This window comes from Microcebus murinus, chromosome 8, assembly GCF_040939455.1.
Source record: "Microcebus murinus isolate Inina chromosome 8, M.murinus_Inina_mat1.0, whole genome shotgun sequence".
Classification (NCBI taxonomy): domain Eukaryota; kingdom Metazoa; phylum Chordata; class Mammalia; order Primates; family Cheirogaleidae; genus Microcebus; species Microcebus murinus.
This window is the reverse complement of record NC_134111.1, coordinates 86739631-86755082: the sequence shown is the minus strand read 5'-3', so window position 1 is coordinate 86755082 and position 15452 is coordinate 86739631. Positions and strand designations below refer to the sequence as shown.

At 41.5% G+C, this 15452-nt stretch overlaps 1 protein-coding gene across 1 annotated transcript in view; it reads left to right on the top strand.

Moving 5' to 3' along the window:
- The window catches only part of MREG (melanoregulin), a 54848-nt gene extending 39890 nt beyond the window's left edge, over positions 1 to 14958 (top strand). Inside the window, exons 3-5 of the mRNA XM_012785170.3 lie at positions 10823 to 10913; positions 12188 to 12351; positions 13100 to 14958. Coding sequence (XP_012640624.2) covers positions 10823 to 10913; positions 12188 to 12351; positions 13100 to 13234 — 390 coding nt within the window. The 3' untranslated portion in view covers positions 13235 to 14958. The remainder of the gene's footprint in view (positions 1 to 10822; positions 10914 to 12187; positions 12352 to 13099) is intronic.
- The last annotated feature ends 494 nt before the right edge of the window (positions 14959 to 15452 follow it).

Here is a 15452-nt window from a genome sequence, read left to right as displayed (position 1 = left end):
ATTTATTCTGTTTTCCAAAAATGTCAGAATCAAAATATCTTTATTATATAAACCTACCTCATTCAGAAATGGCATGGACTGTAGCCCAAGTGGCTTTTTAGGGTAAGATTTAGTGCTGCTTTCCACATTGAAAATAGGCACTCAACTACCAGCAGAACGTGGCTTTTATATGCATCATCTTGTGCAGTTGAGTTCAGCAAACCCGTTGGAGGACCTGCAGAGTGCAAAGGACTGGGCAGGAGGACATGGATGAATCCAGGTTCTTGTGTCCAAGTAGTCTACACTCTAGCAGTGCAGGAGGCATTACAAATACCTATAGTATAACAATATCTGTATAGTGAATAGTTCTACATCCGTTTTCACAAAGGGGCTGGAAAAGTTCAAAGGAAAAGGCAATTAAGAGAGGTGGTAAGAAAGGTGGAGGGTTCTTAGAGGTGAATGCATTCGAGCTGAACCTCCGAAGAGTGAGTAGGATGTAAGTCACAGAGGAATCGGGATGACGTGAGTGAACATGGGCAAAGGCACGCAGGTTCAGGGTGGGCTAGAGGATGGAGTGGGGGTCCCAAGTGTCAGGGGCATGTTATGTGTGAAGGGCTGTCATTGGCAGCAAGACCAGAAAGGTCAGATCGTGGGTAGCTTGTTTGGGATTGAGAGTAAAGTGGGAGCCACTGAAGATTGTGGGAGGGAAGTGACCTAATCTCATTTTTAGGAAGACAGCTGGGTTGGGAGAAGATTGAGGAATTTAGCTTCTGGAAGCAGAGGGACCTATTTTTGCAGCCATTCAGGCCAACCGAGGCACAGGCAGTGGGACTAGGAAAGAGGAATCCTGTGCGGAGGGAGAGTCAGCAGGATGAGGTGCCTGATTTGAAGATGGGGTGAGGGGACATGAGCGGGACGGAGCTGGCTTGGTGGAGGGTGGAGGAGCGGCCTGACGGGGCTGGCCCACTGGAGACATCCAGCAGAAGGGTGGACACTGAGACCTGGAGCTGAGGCTTGGGGACAGGACCAAAGAAGGAGACTTGGAAGTCACCAACAGGGAAGTAATGACAACAGGAGTTCAGATGTTAGGGAAAATTATCTAGGGAGGTAGAGATGAGAAGAGCGCCCAAGACAGAACCTCAGGGAAGAACTGGGAGGAGGAAGAGACAGAGGAGGGAGAAGCAGCAAAGGAAGAGAGGAGCAAGTGAGGAGGATGCACTTTAGGGATAGCAGATCCCAAATCCCAGGCCTGCTACTGACTTACTCTGGGCAAGATCCTGACCCTCTCCTCTGCAATCCAGGGGTAATAATGGCCATCTCACCGGAGGGCAGAGGACTTGCTGCTTGTGGTACTGCGTTGGGCATGATAAATGCTCATTCCTTTTTCCCTTTGCCATAGAAACCTGGAAAGGCGTGTTGAGAAGAGAACAGCCACCAGGATTAAACACTTTAAGAAGGATGAGGGTCTTGGGAAAGGACTGTGAAGCCCCCCTGGGTTCGCTAGTGTGGCATGGGAGGGTGGGGAGAGTAGGAGCCCTGAAGAAGGCAGAGGGCCGGGGGCTGGTGACGAGGGGATGAGAGGAGGTGAGCTCAGTGGTGGGGACTCCCCGTTAAGTCACATGGCAGGGAAGGAAGGGATGGAAAATGGCCACAGCTCGAGGAGGTGAAGGGGTTAAGGGAAGGGTGTGGTGGCCGCCTGCGTCAGTGAAGCCAGCTGTCACAGTGAGAAAGTGAGCTAGTTCCCTACAAAATCCTCTTTCTCTCGGGTCTGGCATATGAGGTCAAGCATTTGGGTGTGTTCAAATGTGCCAGCTGATTAACTCGGGGAGGAGGAAGCCGTCATGTGAGTGAGCGAAACTGTGGTTTGCTGCTCTGTAGGAGGCTCTGCTGGGCTTTCTCACAACCCTGTGATCTCGCAAGCAGGACGGGAAGGGTGCGAGCTCTGGGGGAGCCTCCAAGGAAAGGCTTCCTCTTCAGATGAGAGGTGGGGCTCTAGGGAGAGGGCAGAGGGGGTCCCTGGGGGAGTCCTCCCCAGGGGTCTCTCAGCCCTGAAGCCTAGCTGCAGAAAGGTATGGGGAGCCTTGACTGCCCTCTCTGTGGCAGACAGGCACAGCTCAGTCCACAGTATTTGCCTTTTCTCCTCGGTCCTTAGAACCTAGACCTCTGCGAGTTCCGCCTCCCTCCCTGCCCCTGCTTCTCGAAGGGAGTGGTTTGCCTGGTCTGACTGCCCCAGGGCGGAAGTGGAGGCCAAGTGGCGAGGCTGAGGAGGAAGGGTTGGCCAAGGTGGGGCACTGGGCTTGCCCTTCACTGTCTTTGAGGAGGAAGAGCAGAACTGAAGATTCCAGAGAAGATTCAGATTCCCTACATCCCAGAGAAGATTCAGATTCCCTACATCCCAGGGAATCGCTGCCTTAGAAGAAGAATGTTCTTGTGTTAGGCAGCATTCTTGCTGGGAACGCTTGGCCTCTCGAAAAGTTCTGATTTCTCCCCAGACTTCGGTTGTGTTTTCCTGGTTTCTCTGGTTTCTTCAGGTGCAGCTGCTGCGGCTTTAGGTTGGCCTCGTCTCTGATCAGCTGCTCCCTCTCTCTCTGTGCTCTTTCCCTTCCTCTCTGGCCTACCTGCTCCCTTCCTGCTCTCAGAGCGTGTTGGCCGCACAGCCGGGCTGCCTAGGTTTGAAACCCCAGCTCCTCACTTACTACTGTGCGTACCCGGGCAAGTTACGCAACCTCTTCGAGCCTCAGTTTCCTCATTCGTAAGATGGATTATAACAGTGTCCATTTCATAGGGTGACGCATCACATTGTGAGGATTAGTGGAGTAAATATGTGTAAGGAGCTCAGCGAGCAGTGCCTGGGAAGTAGAGAATGCTCTAGGAATATTACCTCTCTACCTGTCCTCATTTATTTATCTATTATCTATCTATTTTTTGCAAATACCTTTAAATCCTTTTTGGATTTTGTCAGGTGATAGAAAAATATGTGAAAGAGCCTGCAGAAATTAAAGAAACCACATTTCTAGAAATTAAAAAATGATATAGTATATTTCTACCTGAAACATAGAAATTATTCTTGAGCCTCCCAGTCATTATTTTACTGAGCTTTCATTCCGAGTAGAGAGTTCTTCTTTCTCGTGACTTCCACCTGTTAGTCTTAAGTTCTGCATTTTGGAGCTCTGCAATTTAGAAAAAGAAAAAAGGAATCCTCCTTCCACATAGCACTGCTGGAGTTAGAAGGATGTTTATCATATCCTTCAAAGTCCTCTAATTCCCAGATCTGCCAGCTGGGTCACCATGGCACGGTTTCCAAGCACTGCACCCTCTTAGTTGCTATCTTCCTGGCTGCGCGCTGTTTGGCAAAATCTCTTGAAAGGCAGTTTCTCCAGGTGTTCTGTGAAGAGAACATTGATTGCTGCTTCCTTTTTCGGGCAATGCTTGTATGAATGCAGTATAATATTACATTTTTTGGGCTACATTTTTGTTCCTTTTTAAGATCCTTATGCTATTCATTCTCTGCAAGCCCAGCGCTGTGCTTGGCACAGGCTCAGTGCCCAATAAATGCAGACTGAATGCCATATGTTGGGTGAATTTGAAGCCTTTGGTTTATCCAAACCCTGAGCCTCTCTTTCACATGACCTGCTGTGTGGGCAGGTCCCTGAATCTGGTGCTTTGGCTGTGTTGATTTTTCCAGCCTAAAACTAGGGTGTATTTTAATATATTCCTCATACATTTTTGACCTTCGGATTTTATACTTCATAGGGCTTATTTGTTATATGTTTCAGATCATGATGCTCATTCTATTAGTGTTAGTAATTCTCCCTACTTTGGTGATCTTTGACTTCACCGGGTCACTGATAAAAATGAGGACATGCCCTGAAACTGAGCCCCTGTTGGTGGACTGAGCCCCTGTCAGTGGTTCACTAATGGAGATCTTTCTCCAGACCAGGCATTCTCAAACTACAGCCCGAGGGCCACATGCGGCCTGCCAAGGACATTTATCTGGCCCGCCAGGTGTTTTTGCCACCGCTGCCTGTCCCGATTAGCCCAGGCCCACAGTGCGCATGCGTGGAATGTGTGCCACACTCTCCAACGGCCCTCCAATGGTCTGAGGGACAGTGAACTGGCCCCCTATTTTAAAAGTTTGAGGACCCTGCTCCAGACTGACAGCCACAGCTTTGAGGACCCCTCAATAGCTGCAGAACTACCCTGGTCTGCTGTATCCCTCTCGAATTCCTCTGTGAAAGGCACACATGAGAGGATTTCTTGGATGCATGTTACAATCCAGATTCCCACCTTGTATTACGTGTCTTTCTCCTACTTATCTGATATTTCCCAGTACCTTCAAAATGGGAGAACACTAAACTGTAGAAGCAGTCAATATGACTTTTCTTTTAGAGAATCCCTCTTCGTTTTAAGTAGAAAGTAGCATAAGATGATGTGAATTGGTGAAAACTGAAAAGAAAGAGGTAAGTTACTGTGTTCAAAGAATTCATTTTACTAAGCAGCTACTACTTTGAAATAAAAGTATTTACTATACAATTTGTAGCTCTCTGATTTAGATGTGTTTAAATTTTGCAATGTACTTTTGTTATCCGTCCTGGTTGTGTGGTGTCTTTCTTTCATGTTCCCCTTGTTTCACTTGAAGTGGAAATTCCCAAAGCGTTGTATATAGTGCATACACTGGAATGCTTACTACTTTTTGAGGTGATATTGGAAACAATGACTAGGAATCAAAAAGTCTTAAGGAACATTCTAGTTTTAAGGCAGATTGAGGAAAACATTATGGGGGGGACCCATTTTCTATAAAACAAATGTTTATTCTTTTTGTATCTATACCAGATGGTGAAAAAGTCAAATTAAAGAAAGAGCCAAAGTCTTATATTCTAATACAAAATGATTGCTAGAATATTTTAAGTGACAAGTGCAGGGTATAGCATGCTACCATTTTTGGGGGAAAAAATGGAAAGATGTAGAAAAAAATCAGTAACATTACTTACCTGTGGGGAGAACACCAGCCCTGGAGGACAGAGCCTTTAATACTCTCCAAATTGTGAATCATATGAATGTATTACCTAACTTAAACAAACGATAAATCTATAAGAAAAAAGAGGCCGAGTTTTGGGAAGCAACAATAAGTAGTCTTCTATTTCTTTCTTTTTTTAAAATAGTATATACATTTTGGAATTAGATACTCTTAGATATGAATTCTGGCTTAACTGCCACTGGCAGTTGGGCATGGGGCAAGTTACATAAGTTCACCAAAGTGTCCTTTATAACATTTGAGAAAGACCTTTCTGGTTGGTTCTTTTGTGTTAATCAACTGTAATAAGGACCCTTTCAGCCTGGGTATGAACATCTTCCTCTGAAGATGGTTTTTAACCATCCAAGAAAGACAAAAGACAAGGTTATCTTAGTGCTCGGGCCTCAGATGGTGAATAGATTTTGGCTCAAAGTTATTATGAATCCAAAGTTAACTTTGAACTGATTGTTAGATCCAGCCAGAAGGATTCAACATGTCTTCCTAAGGACATCGAATGGTTAAGCCAATTGGATATAAGCCAATTGGATATAAGCCAATTGGATATAAGCCACCCCTTTCCCCTGTTAAAACAACAGTGTTGTGAGAGTGAGAGACTCTGCTCTGCTAGACAGAATTCAGGGAAGGCACCATAGAGTGAGCCCTGCACACAGACAGGGGCTGCTGGTATATCTGGGGTGTCATTGTGTGTATATTGTGTGTATATTGTATATATTGGTGTGTATATTGTGTGTATGTTGTATATATTGGTATGTATATTGGTGTGTATATTGGTGTGTATTGGTGTGTATATTGGTGTGTATATTGTGTGTATATTGTATATATTGGTATGTATATTGGTGTGTATATTGTGTGTATATTGTATATATTGGTATGTATATTGGTGTGTATATTGGTATGTATTGGTGTGTATATTGTATATATTGGTGTGTATATTGGTATGTATATTGGTGTGTATTGGTGTGTATTGGTGTGTATATTGTATATATTGGTGTGTATATTGGTGTGTATTGGTGTGTATATTGTATATATTGGTGTGTATATTGGTGTGTATTGGTGTGTATATTGGCGTGTCATTGCCTAGACGCTCTTAGGACAGAAAGATTGGGGTCCAGGCAGAGCCAATAACGTGCCATCCTCTGTAGGCCATATCCATTCCTGCCATTTGTGACAACATGGGTGAACCTAGACCAGGGGTCCTCAAACGTTTTAAACAGGGGCCAGCTCACTGTCCCTTAGACCATTGGAGGTCTGGACTATAGTTTTAAAAAAAACTATGAACAAATTCCTATGCACACTGCACATAGCTTATTTTGAAGTAAAAAAACAAACGGGCAGAAACACCTGCATGTGGCCCGCGGGCCGTAGTTTGAGGACGCCTGACCTCGAGGTTACTGTGCTGAGGGAAATAAGCCAGCTATAGAAAGACAAATACAGCATGATCTCACTTACATGTGGAGTCTCAAATAGTCAGACTCATATAAACAGAGGGTAGAATGGCGATTGCCAGGGGGTGGGGGTAGTGGGGAACTGTTGGTTAAAGAATCAAATGCTCTTAATTTTGTGCATGAGAAAGTGATCTGAGGAGCTTAAGTCAGGACTCAAGGTCGAGGCCAGCTCACAGGGATCAAAAGCTGGGGGAAAATTGGCTGTTGATGGTGGCAGCACATTGAGCTTTTTCTGCCTTTCATGTTGTTGCCTCAGCCTTCTTATCTAGCAGTTCTAATCTGATTTGGCCAAAAGATGAAGAGGAGAATAACCTCAAGAATTCAGCTATGAATGTCTTTAGGAATTCATTTTATTTTTTTTATTATTTTTTATTTTTTTTTTAATTATTTTTTTTATTTTGGTATATTATGGGGGTACAGATTTTAAGGTTTCAATAAATGCCCATTTCCCCCCCTCCCCCCTTTTTATTATTTTTTTATTGTTAAAATGCAGATTCTGATTTAGTAGGTCTGAGATAGACCTCTAAGTTCCGGATTTTTTTTTTCACTTTTTTTTTTTATTTTGGCATATTATGGGGGTGTGGGGGTACAGATTTTAAGGTTTCAATAAATGCCCATTCCCCCCTCCCCTGACAAGTCTGAGTCTCCATCATGACCATCCCCCAGATGGTGCACATCTCACTCATTATATATGTATATGCCCGCCCCCCTTCCCCCTCCCACCTGCCCAATACCCTATTACTGTAGTACCTATGTGTCCACTTAAGGTGCTGCTCAGTTAATACCAGTTTGCTGGTGAGTATATGTGGTGCTTGTTTTTCCATTCTTGGGAAACAGGAATTCATTTTCAATCATGTTTTTCAATTTGACTTGGTTCCCAGGTATCTTATGAAACTAGATCTGTATTATTTCTTTTGCTACACATTTGCTGATTCACCCATTGTTAAAGTTTAGGGCCATAGCATCACATTGACCACAATATTTTATTTCAGAAATTATAGGGAAATAAAATATTTCTTTTAGAAAATAAGACTTGCCTATGGCTATACCACCCTGAACACATCCGATCTCATCTGATCTCAGAAGCTAAGCAGGGTTGGGCCTGGTTAGTACTTGGATGGGAGAAAATAAGATTTTATCTTCTGATGTCTATTAGAATTGAAGTCACTTGTGAAGAATATTTGACAATCTTTATTGTTTTCAAATTATTTATCTCAAGCTTAAAAAGTAAATTATTACAACTTAAAAATTGTAGGAGGACGTCAGAAGACTTGCTCTTCTCTAATACTAGGGAGTAGGGGAGTTAGTTCTTTTAGTTGTGGAGACACATAATTGGATAAGAGTTTGTACATCACCATTTCTCATTTGCTGCATTTAGATTCTATTCTTTAGGGTCATATGTTTAAGAGGAATTCACATTCTTTTCTTACCATTTATTTTATCAAATGCCAATTCTTAGTTAAAACCTTACCCAAGCCTCTACTGGTTTTAGAGCTTTAAATTTTGCACAAAACTTCCAGATGCTTTTATATATGACTATCCATGATTGCTCTGTCAAAACAAGATAGTAATAATATGGATGTATGAGATCTACAGTTTCATTCTACTAATTTTAAAAAGCACCTATCACGTGAAAGTTGTCCACAAGCCACAGTAGGATGAGGTGGGATCCAAAGATAGGCCAGTTATGCCTCCATGCTCAGCAGATCTTTAAATCTCATATTGATTACTAGCTATATGTTGCTCCCCCATCAAGTGTTTTATTAGAGAAACAGACACTGAATGAATTTGTGTGACATTCAGTGTTGATACTTAGGAATAGCAAAATGACTGATAGATGGACAGTAGGAAAGGAAAGGTTTAAAAAAATGTCCAAAGCCCGGATGATCCAATGATGGGTGAGTCTCTGAAAAACAGAGATTTGGCTACACTTGGAGAGAAGAGAATCTGAAGCATCAGCCTTAGGAGCTAAAAGAAAATTTATGAGAGACCTTTAATTGCAAGTTAATGAAGCCACCTAGTGGTTTGTTTCATAAATTAAGGTTGTGTGAACATAGGAGGCAACTCATCTGCAGATAGCGTGGGTTTCTGATCAAGTCTGACTAACAGTCTGGGCACTTTTCATTAAGTCCAGAAAGCAGGATCATTTTCATTGAGAACAAACACAGTGTGGCTCTGTCTAGTATTTTGTCTGTACTGTTGTCTTTTTATCTAAAAGGAGTTAAGGTAACTTATGTGAAAGTATAGTAAGATAGCACAAAAGTGCTATCTTACTAGCAGAAATCTTATCTTACTATCTTATCTTATTCTATCTTACTAGAAGAAAGTGAGGAATAAAGAGAAAAAATATATATGAATAAAGACATAAAATGTAGCCAGAAATAGTAGGAATTAAAAAAAGGATTGCCAAATCCTATATATTTTCCAGGAAAGGACTTTAAGTTTTCATGTATGAGTGGAAATTGATGACTTTCAAAATTCACAATGTCCAAAAAGATGAAACAATTTTTTTAGGAAAAGTAAAATCATATCTGGTGCTAAGAGTAGAAAAATTTGCCTTCTGAAGGTGCTCACAAATGGGATACTGCATAAGGTAGTGTATTTTGTCTTCCATCCTCATAACAGAAATAATTCTGAATCTTGGAGGATTGCTTCTTAATTGTGCCTGCACTGATTTGGAGAAGAATGTTCATCAACCTCCATTCTGAGGGCTTGTATTAGCTCACTTGAACTTCACAATAAACCAATGGGGTGAGGTAGTTTTATTATCCCTACATTGGAGATGAGGCAGTTGAGACGCAGAGAGTTTAAGAACATCCCCAAAGTAAGGTTGTTAATAAATAATGGAGCTGGGATCCAAACCTGTACTCCATATGCTATATTGAATGCCATTTAAGTACAATAATGCCCATCCAATGAAAACAGCAATACTTGAGTTTTTTTCCTCCACAACTTACACAGTCTGGGGGGCGGGGGGAGATGAGATAAGGCTGCTTTAACATGATGCTACAGATGAGCCCAGGGTTGCATGTTTCTGTCCCTGACTCCAGTCACCGCACGCTCGTGCACATGCATGTGCATATATGGTTTGGTCAGGAAAAGAGGACCAGGAAAGAGTACTCAAACTCACCCCTTCCTGACTTCTAGCAAACACTGAAAGTCCATGCCCTGTTGATGGCATATCCTCAGATACAAGATCCAAAATGCAATCGTAACAAAACACTTAGTTTTGCTAGCTTTTCTTTCTCAAAATGGTGTCTATAAACATTTGTGAATGGCAGCCAAATTGATTTTTCTTAACCAGCCATGAGCAAGGCAAGCCTTGAAAGGAACTTCTTAGGGAACTAATGGTATCACAGAAACATTTTCAGTTAGAAGAGTCAAAGTATCATATAACTTGAGTCTTAAATTGGGCATTTAGAATGATGTTCTTTTAAGCTGTGCATTAGGGTAGTTGTGTGGCTAATGTCTTTGCTAAGAACGACAAAAAGGTATGCTCTATAAAATGACTGTTTTATATCGACAAGGCTCCTTAAAAACAAATTTTCATGACATTTTAAAGGAACACTTATCTCCATGAAGATGCTAATGCTCCTAAAGGATTTAAGTTCTGTATTGGGGCCAACATGAAACACATAAGACTGATAAAGAATTTTCCAGAATGATAACCTTTTGCTAGTTCTGCTGAATTATTGACAGATTCATCCTATCAAAGGAATATAAATTAAAAAGATCAGTGCTGAGATACAGTGACGGAAACACTGGCTAGGTTTCAACAGCCTTGGGATTCCCAGGTCTACTTTATTCTGACAACAAAAGAGGCAGAGATTTTTCATGTGTCAGCTTGCTCATGAACTTCAGAGCTAGATTTGGGCTCAAATGCCAGTTCCAATATCTGTTAGATGGGTGATACTGGATTAGTCAATGAAACTCTTTGGGTCTCAGTTTCTTCATCTATAAAACAGATTTAATAATACATGGATTTTATTAGGTGCCCACTGTGTGCAGGTGTTGTGCTTTTGCATACCTTCGATCTTTATAATAGTCTTAAATGGAATATTTACCATTGTTAACCCCACTTTACAGGTGAGATCACTCAAGTTGAGAGGATACATAACATGAAGAGTTTCAATAAGATGATTCATGTTAAGTGCCATATGACTTGGTCCAGAAGATTCTCCAGAAATGGCAGTTAATAGTATTCCTATCGCCTCTATCCATTCCAGCTCCTTCTCTTCTTTTAGGCATGTTTTGAAGATTAATGAAAGAGGAACCACATGTTTAAGAAACATAAAGTTTAGGAATGAGGTAGAGGGTTTAGGCCGGAAGGTATGAATAAAACCGAATTTCTGTTTTCCTGCAGGAGTGGCAGAAACTCAACTATGATATCTATACCCTGCGGCAGATTCGAAGGGAAGTGAGAAACCGATGGAAACGCATTTTAGAAGATTTAGGTGAGTCCGAAAGAGATTGTGAAATGGTAAAAATAACTACTTGTGATCATTACTCTTCATTTACTCCACCATGGTTTTTATAAAAGGAATGTTGGTAATTTACTAATTAAGGCTACTGTGGACTAACTATTTTTCCAACCTTGCCCTTATATCCTCAAGCATAAACATCTGATACTTCTGTTGTCACCAGCTCATGTCTTGGGGACACACTCTGCCATGTGTTACTCCATCTGTCCCCAGTATAGGGCAGCGCAGGGCAGTGCAGTCATATGGGCATTACCATTTACTTTTCTGGCACTGTACATTGATTAAATTAGATGAGGGTGATTGGCCAATTAGTAATAGCTTTATAGGATGGGGCAGGTTGGGAGAAATAAACAGAAAAAAGTCAGTGTAGATTTCAGAAGACATGAAAGGAAGAAAAGCTTCAAAGTTGGGAAAATACCTGTGGCATTAAAGTAGATATCTACCCTAATCGTTGGTGATTAATGGTAATGGTTTTCCTTAATTCTACCAGGATTGTGTTGCAATGAACATGGCCCCCACACTGTAAAATAAGCTTGTTTTAATGTTTAGAAAATGAATTGATCAACTTTGAAGTCCTTAATCCTTCTGCTTGGAAACAGAACATGACACCCTGGCATCATAACTTTTCAAACGTGGGGTGCCACATTGCTAGCCCCTGTTGCCTTAGTTGGGATGCAATGGGATGGGATGGGACCTCTGTCCTCCTTGATCACCCAATATTGTTGTGAGCTAATAGTCTCCTTCTTATAATGTAAGTTACTCTAAGCAGGTTTAAGTCTTTGAGTCTTTTACACCTTTGGGTGAGTAAATTTCAGCAGCTGACCATATTGTCCTGAGCAAGGAAATCTGGGCTTGGAGCAGTAGGGCCTGGAGGGGACCACTTTGCAGATTTGGAGGCAGGTGGCATTTTTGGGGACCGAGGAGAAAGTGAAGAGTAGGGAGGACAGGAAAGAGGGCTTCAAACCAAAGTGAAGGCAGCAAGCAGCCAGTGGATGAGTATCTGAGGCTCCAAGTGAAAAAAGTAACAAAGAAAGTTAAATAAGAAAAAACATCAAGAGAATTTAAAGACCCCACGAGTCACATTGAGCTGGGCAGCAGCACATGGAGCAGTGCCTTTGGCTTCAGTTCTCTGATGTTTGTACAGAATCCACATTGGGGTCCCTTCTTAATCTCCTGCAGGGACCATATTGCAGGACAGTTGTTACCTTGGGTCTACTTTACATGAGGGGCAAATTTTTCTACCTTAGGTTTTCAAAAGGAAGCAGACTCTTTGTTGGCAGTGACTAAACTCAGCACCGTCAGTGATTCCAAAAACACAAGGAAAGCTCGAGAGATGTTGTTAAAACTGGCTGAAGAGACCACTATCTTTCCAGCAAGCTGGGAGCTCTCAGAGAGATATCTTTTTGTTGTGGTAAGTGGATACCTTTTGTCATTTGCTCCAATTTTGCTTAACATGTTTACCTTTTCTATTGGCCCATTTGCAATAAGTCCTCACTTAACGGCACGATAGGTTCTTGGAGACTGCAACTTTAAGTGAAACAATATACAGCAGGTCCTTGAATAGTGTTTTGTTATAACATCAATGAGGAGAAAATAATTGGTTTTGTTTTATGTCCTTTGGCTTAAAGTTGCAGTTCCCAAGAACCTCTCAATGATGTTAAGTGAGCACTGACTGTATTCCCTGTTCCAACACTAGCAGCAGTGCTGCAGTAGGAGGTGGCGGGGATGCCGGCACTGTGTGCACTGGTTTCCGGTGTATCAGAGTCATCTGAAGAGCTTTAAAGATTCCGATTTCTGGATCCTAGACCCACTGAGGCTTGGGTTATGACTCGAGACTGTATTTTTCAGCTGATTCTATTGTACAGTCTGCTTTTTGAACTGTTTGTAGGATCCAAGAGATGTGAGAAGTATCGTTTATATAATCTAAGACTGAAAACTAATTTGAATGGACTCTAAGAGAGGTGCAGTGTTTCTTGGATAATGTAAATAAAGGATTAAGGTGTGTCTGTGATTTGTTGGGAAAAAGTTAATACATGTTTTACTGGCTCCTTATGATTTCCAAGGTGGGTTTTGTTGTTGTTAGATTGGATTATCCCATGGATGTGTCTGTGTTCCATCTTAGCAATACTGATTTTTTTGTTCTATTTTTTTGTTGGCAGGACCGTCTCATTGCACTTGACGCTGCAGAAGAGTTCTTTAAAATTGCTGGTCGAACTTACCCCAAGCAGCCCGGCATCCCATGCCCGGCAGATGGCCAGAAGGAACTGCGCTACCTTCCGTTTCCAAGTCCCTAAAGGAGAGGCTCTGAGGCAGGATGGGAGTTCTTCCACCCGGGCTCAACAGCCACGCAAAGCTGTACAATTGCACACAGAAGAGAGTGAGCAAATAGGATCGCTAAGTGAACAGTGATTCTGAATCCCACAAACATATAAGATCTTCATGAAGACCCCCCTCTCTGAAATGTTCAGGTTGCATCGAAACACCCTGGTGATCCTACATCTAGAAAGAAAGTGGAAGAGTTGGTCGGTGGGACGGTTCTTCATGGGTGCTTACATTCCAAGAGCCCATCGCCCCAGTTTTAGTTTTGGTTGTCAAATAAGTTCTGAACATTAATTCTACCGAGAAAGTGGAATATTCTGGTTAATAAAAACATTATTTATAGAGAGAGCTATCATTGAGCCCAAAGATGGATTACCAATTTAAAAATAATTATTATAAAGGATACGCTAACCCCCAAATAATACTAGGCGTTATGTGGCCTCTCTTTGATTTGGAAGAACCTGTAGAACCCTGGAGGGTGACAAGGCATCATTTTAAGTATCAGTTATGATTATTATTCACAAGTGTAGACATAGCAGATAATAGAAATAACTAGGAGTGCCTCTCGGAAATGAGTTCCAAATAGAATGACCCCAAGCAGAACTTCCTGCAGCTACATGTAGAAAATTCTGTTTTTGCTTGCAGTACGTGCATCTTAAATCCCCAACTTTGTTGATATCTGGTTACCTCATTTTTGCATATTGTCCATTTTTATTCCAAAAACCCTTGACATTTTATCTGGGATAGCATCTGTAAACTGAAATATTTGACATCTATTTCCTCTTTTTAAATCTGTTTCTGGATTATCAGCTGAGAGTTGTGCCTGTCTGGAGACCTTCTGCTATACAGAGTTGTAGCTATGCAGGCAGTGTCTCAATGAAGAAGGTCATTGCTGGACTTTCTTCTGCTCCGAAGATGATTTTCAAAGTGGAGCAATGATGCCCGTGCAGCTTGCTGCTGTCCACAGACTGAGAAGTCCAGCTTCAAAAGTTACTTTCCACCTAAGCAAGGAGCTTGTCAAGAGACTGTGGTTTATTTATTGGAAAGGCTTTAAGGATTTATAGGATTTATCAGGAGATTGCTGAGAACAATGGCAATATTTTTATTTTTATAGACTTTGCACTTCTGACTTCAGGTTAAAGACTAACTTGTATTTAGTCTGTCCAGGGGACTATGACTTTAACATTTTCATATTCTGATTAGATTTTTGGCAGTATATGCAGTATTTAAAATATTTCTTAGAAGAGATCCATGTTGTTCATTTATTAATGCATTACAGACCAATTTAACTGACAAGTTTCAGGAAAATTCTTCCTAGTTTAATCAATAAGCTAAAAGTTTTATTTTTTATATTTAATGCTTAATCCCTTTCTCAAGTTGTTTAAAATAAGCCTGAAGATATTTTCCCTCACCTCTGTAGGCTCTTGGAAGATAAACATACAACAGTGAAACAAACAATAAAATTAACAATCTTAGAATGTTGTATTGTTTTAATCTCTGCCCTCAGAGTTTGTGTTTTGTCTTTCTGCCTTTTTTTAATGTCAAATGAGATTGTTTGCATCTGTGGAATATAAATTGTTACCATAGTATTTATTTTTGGTAATGAATAAGGGTAAGATTGCCTCTATGATTATTAAAACACATGAAATTATCCAAGAATTCCTTACAAGGAATTAAAAGGTTTCTGTATTTACTTTTCAGTTGGATGTGTGTGTTTTCTTTCTTTCTTTTCTTTTCTTCTTTTCCTTTTCCCTCCCTCCCTCCCTCCCTCCCTCCCTCCCTCCCTCCCTCCCTTCCTTCCTTCCTTCCTTCCTTCCTTCCTTCTTTCCTTCCTTCCATCTCACTCTCACTCTGTTGCCTAGGGTCATCATAGCTCACTGCAACCTCAAACTCTTGGGCTCAGGCAGTCCACCAGCCTCACCTCCCAAGTAGCTAGGACAGCAGGTATGCACCACCATGCCTGGTCTTGCCATGTTGCTGAGGCTGGTCTTGAACTCCTGGCCTCAAGTGATTCTCCCACCTCGGCCTCCCAAAGTGCTAGGATTATAGACATGAACCACTGTGACCAGCATGTGTTAGATTTAGGTTATTAAGTATGAAATGTCCGATTCCCTTAGGTTTAACAGCTAATATCTCATTTCACTTTGACACTTCTTGTTTTATTTTTATTGTGAAGGTACATCCTCATTCTTT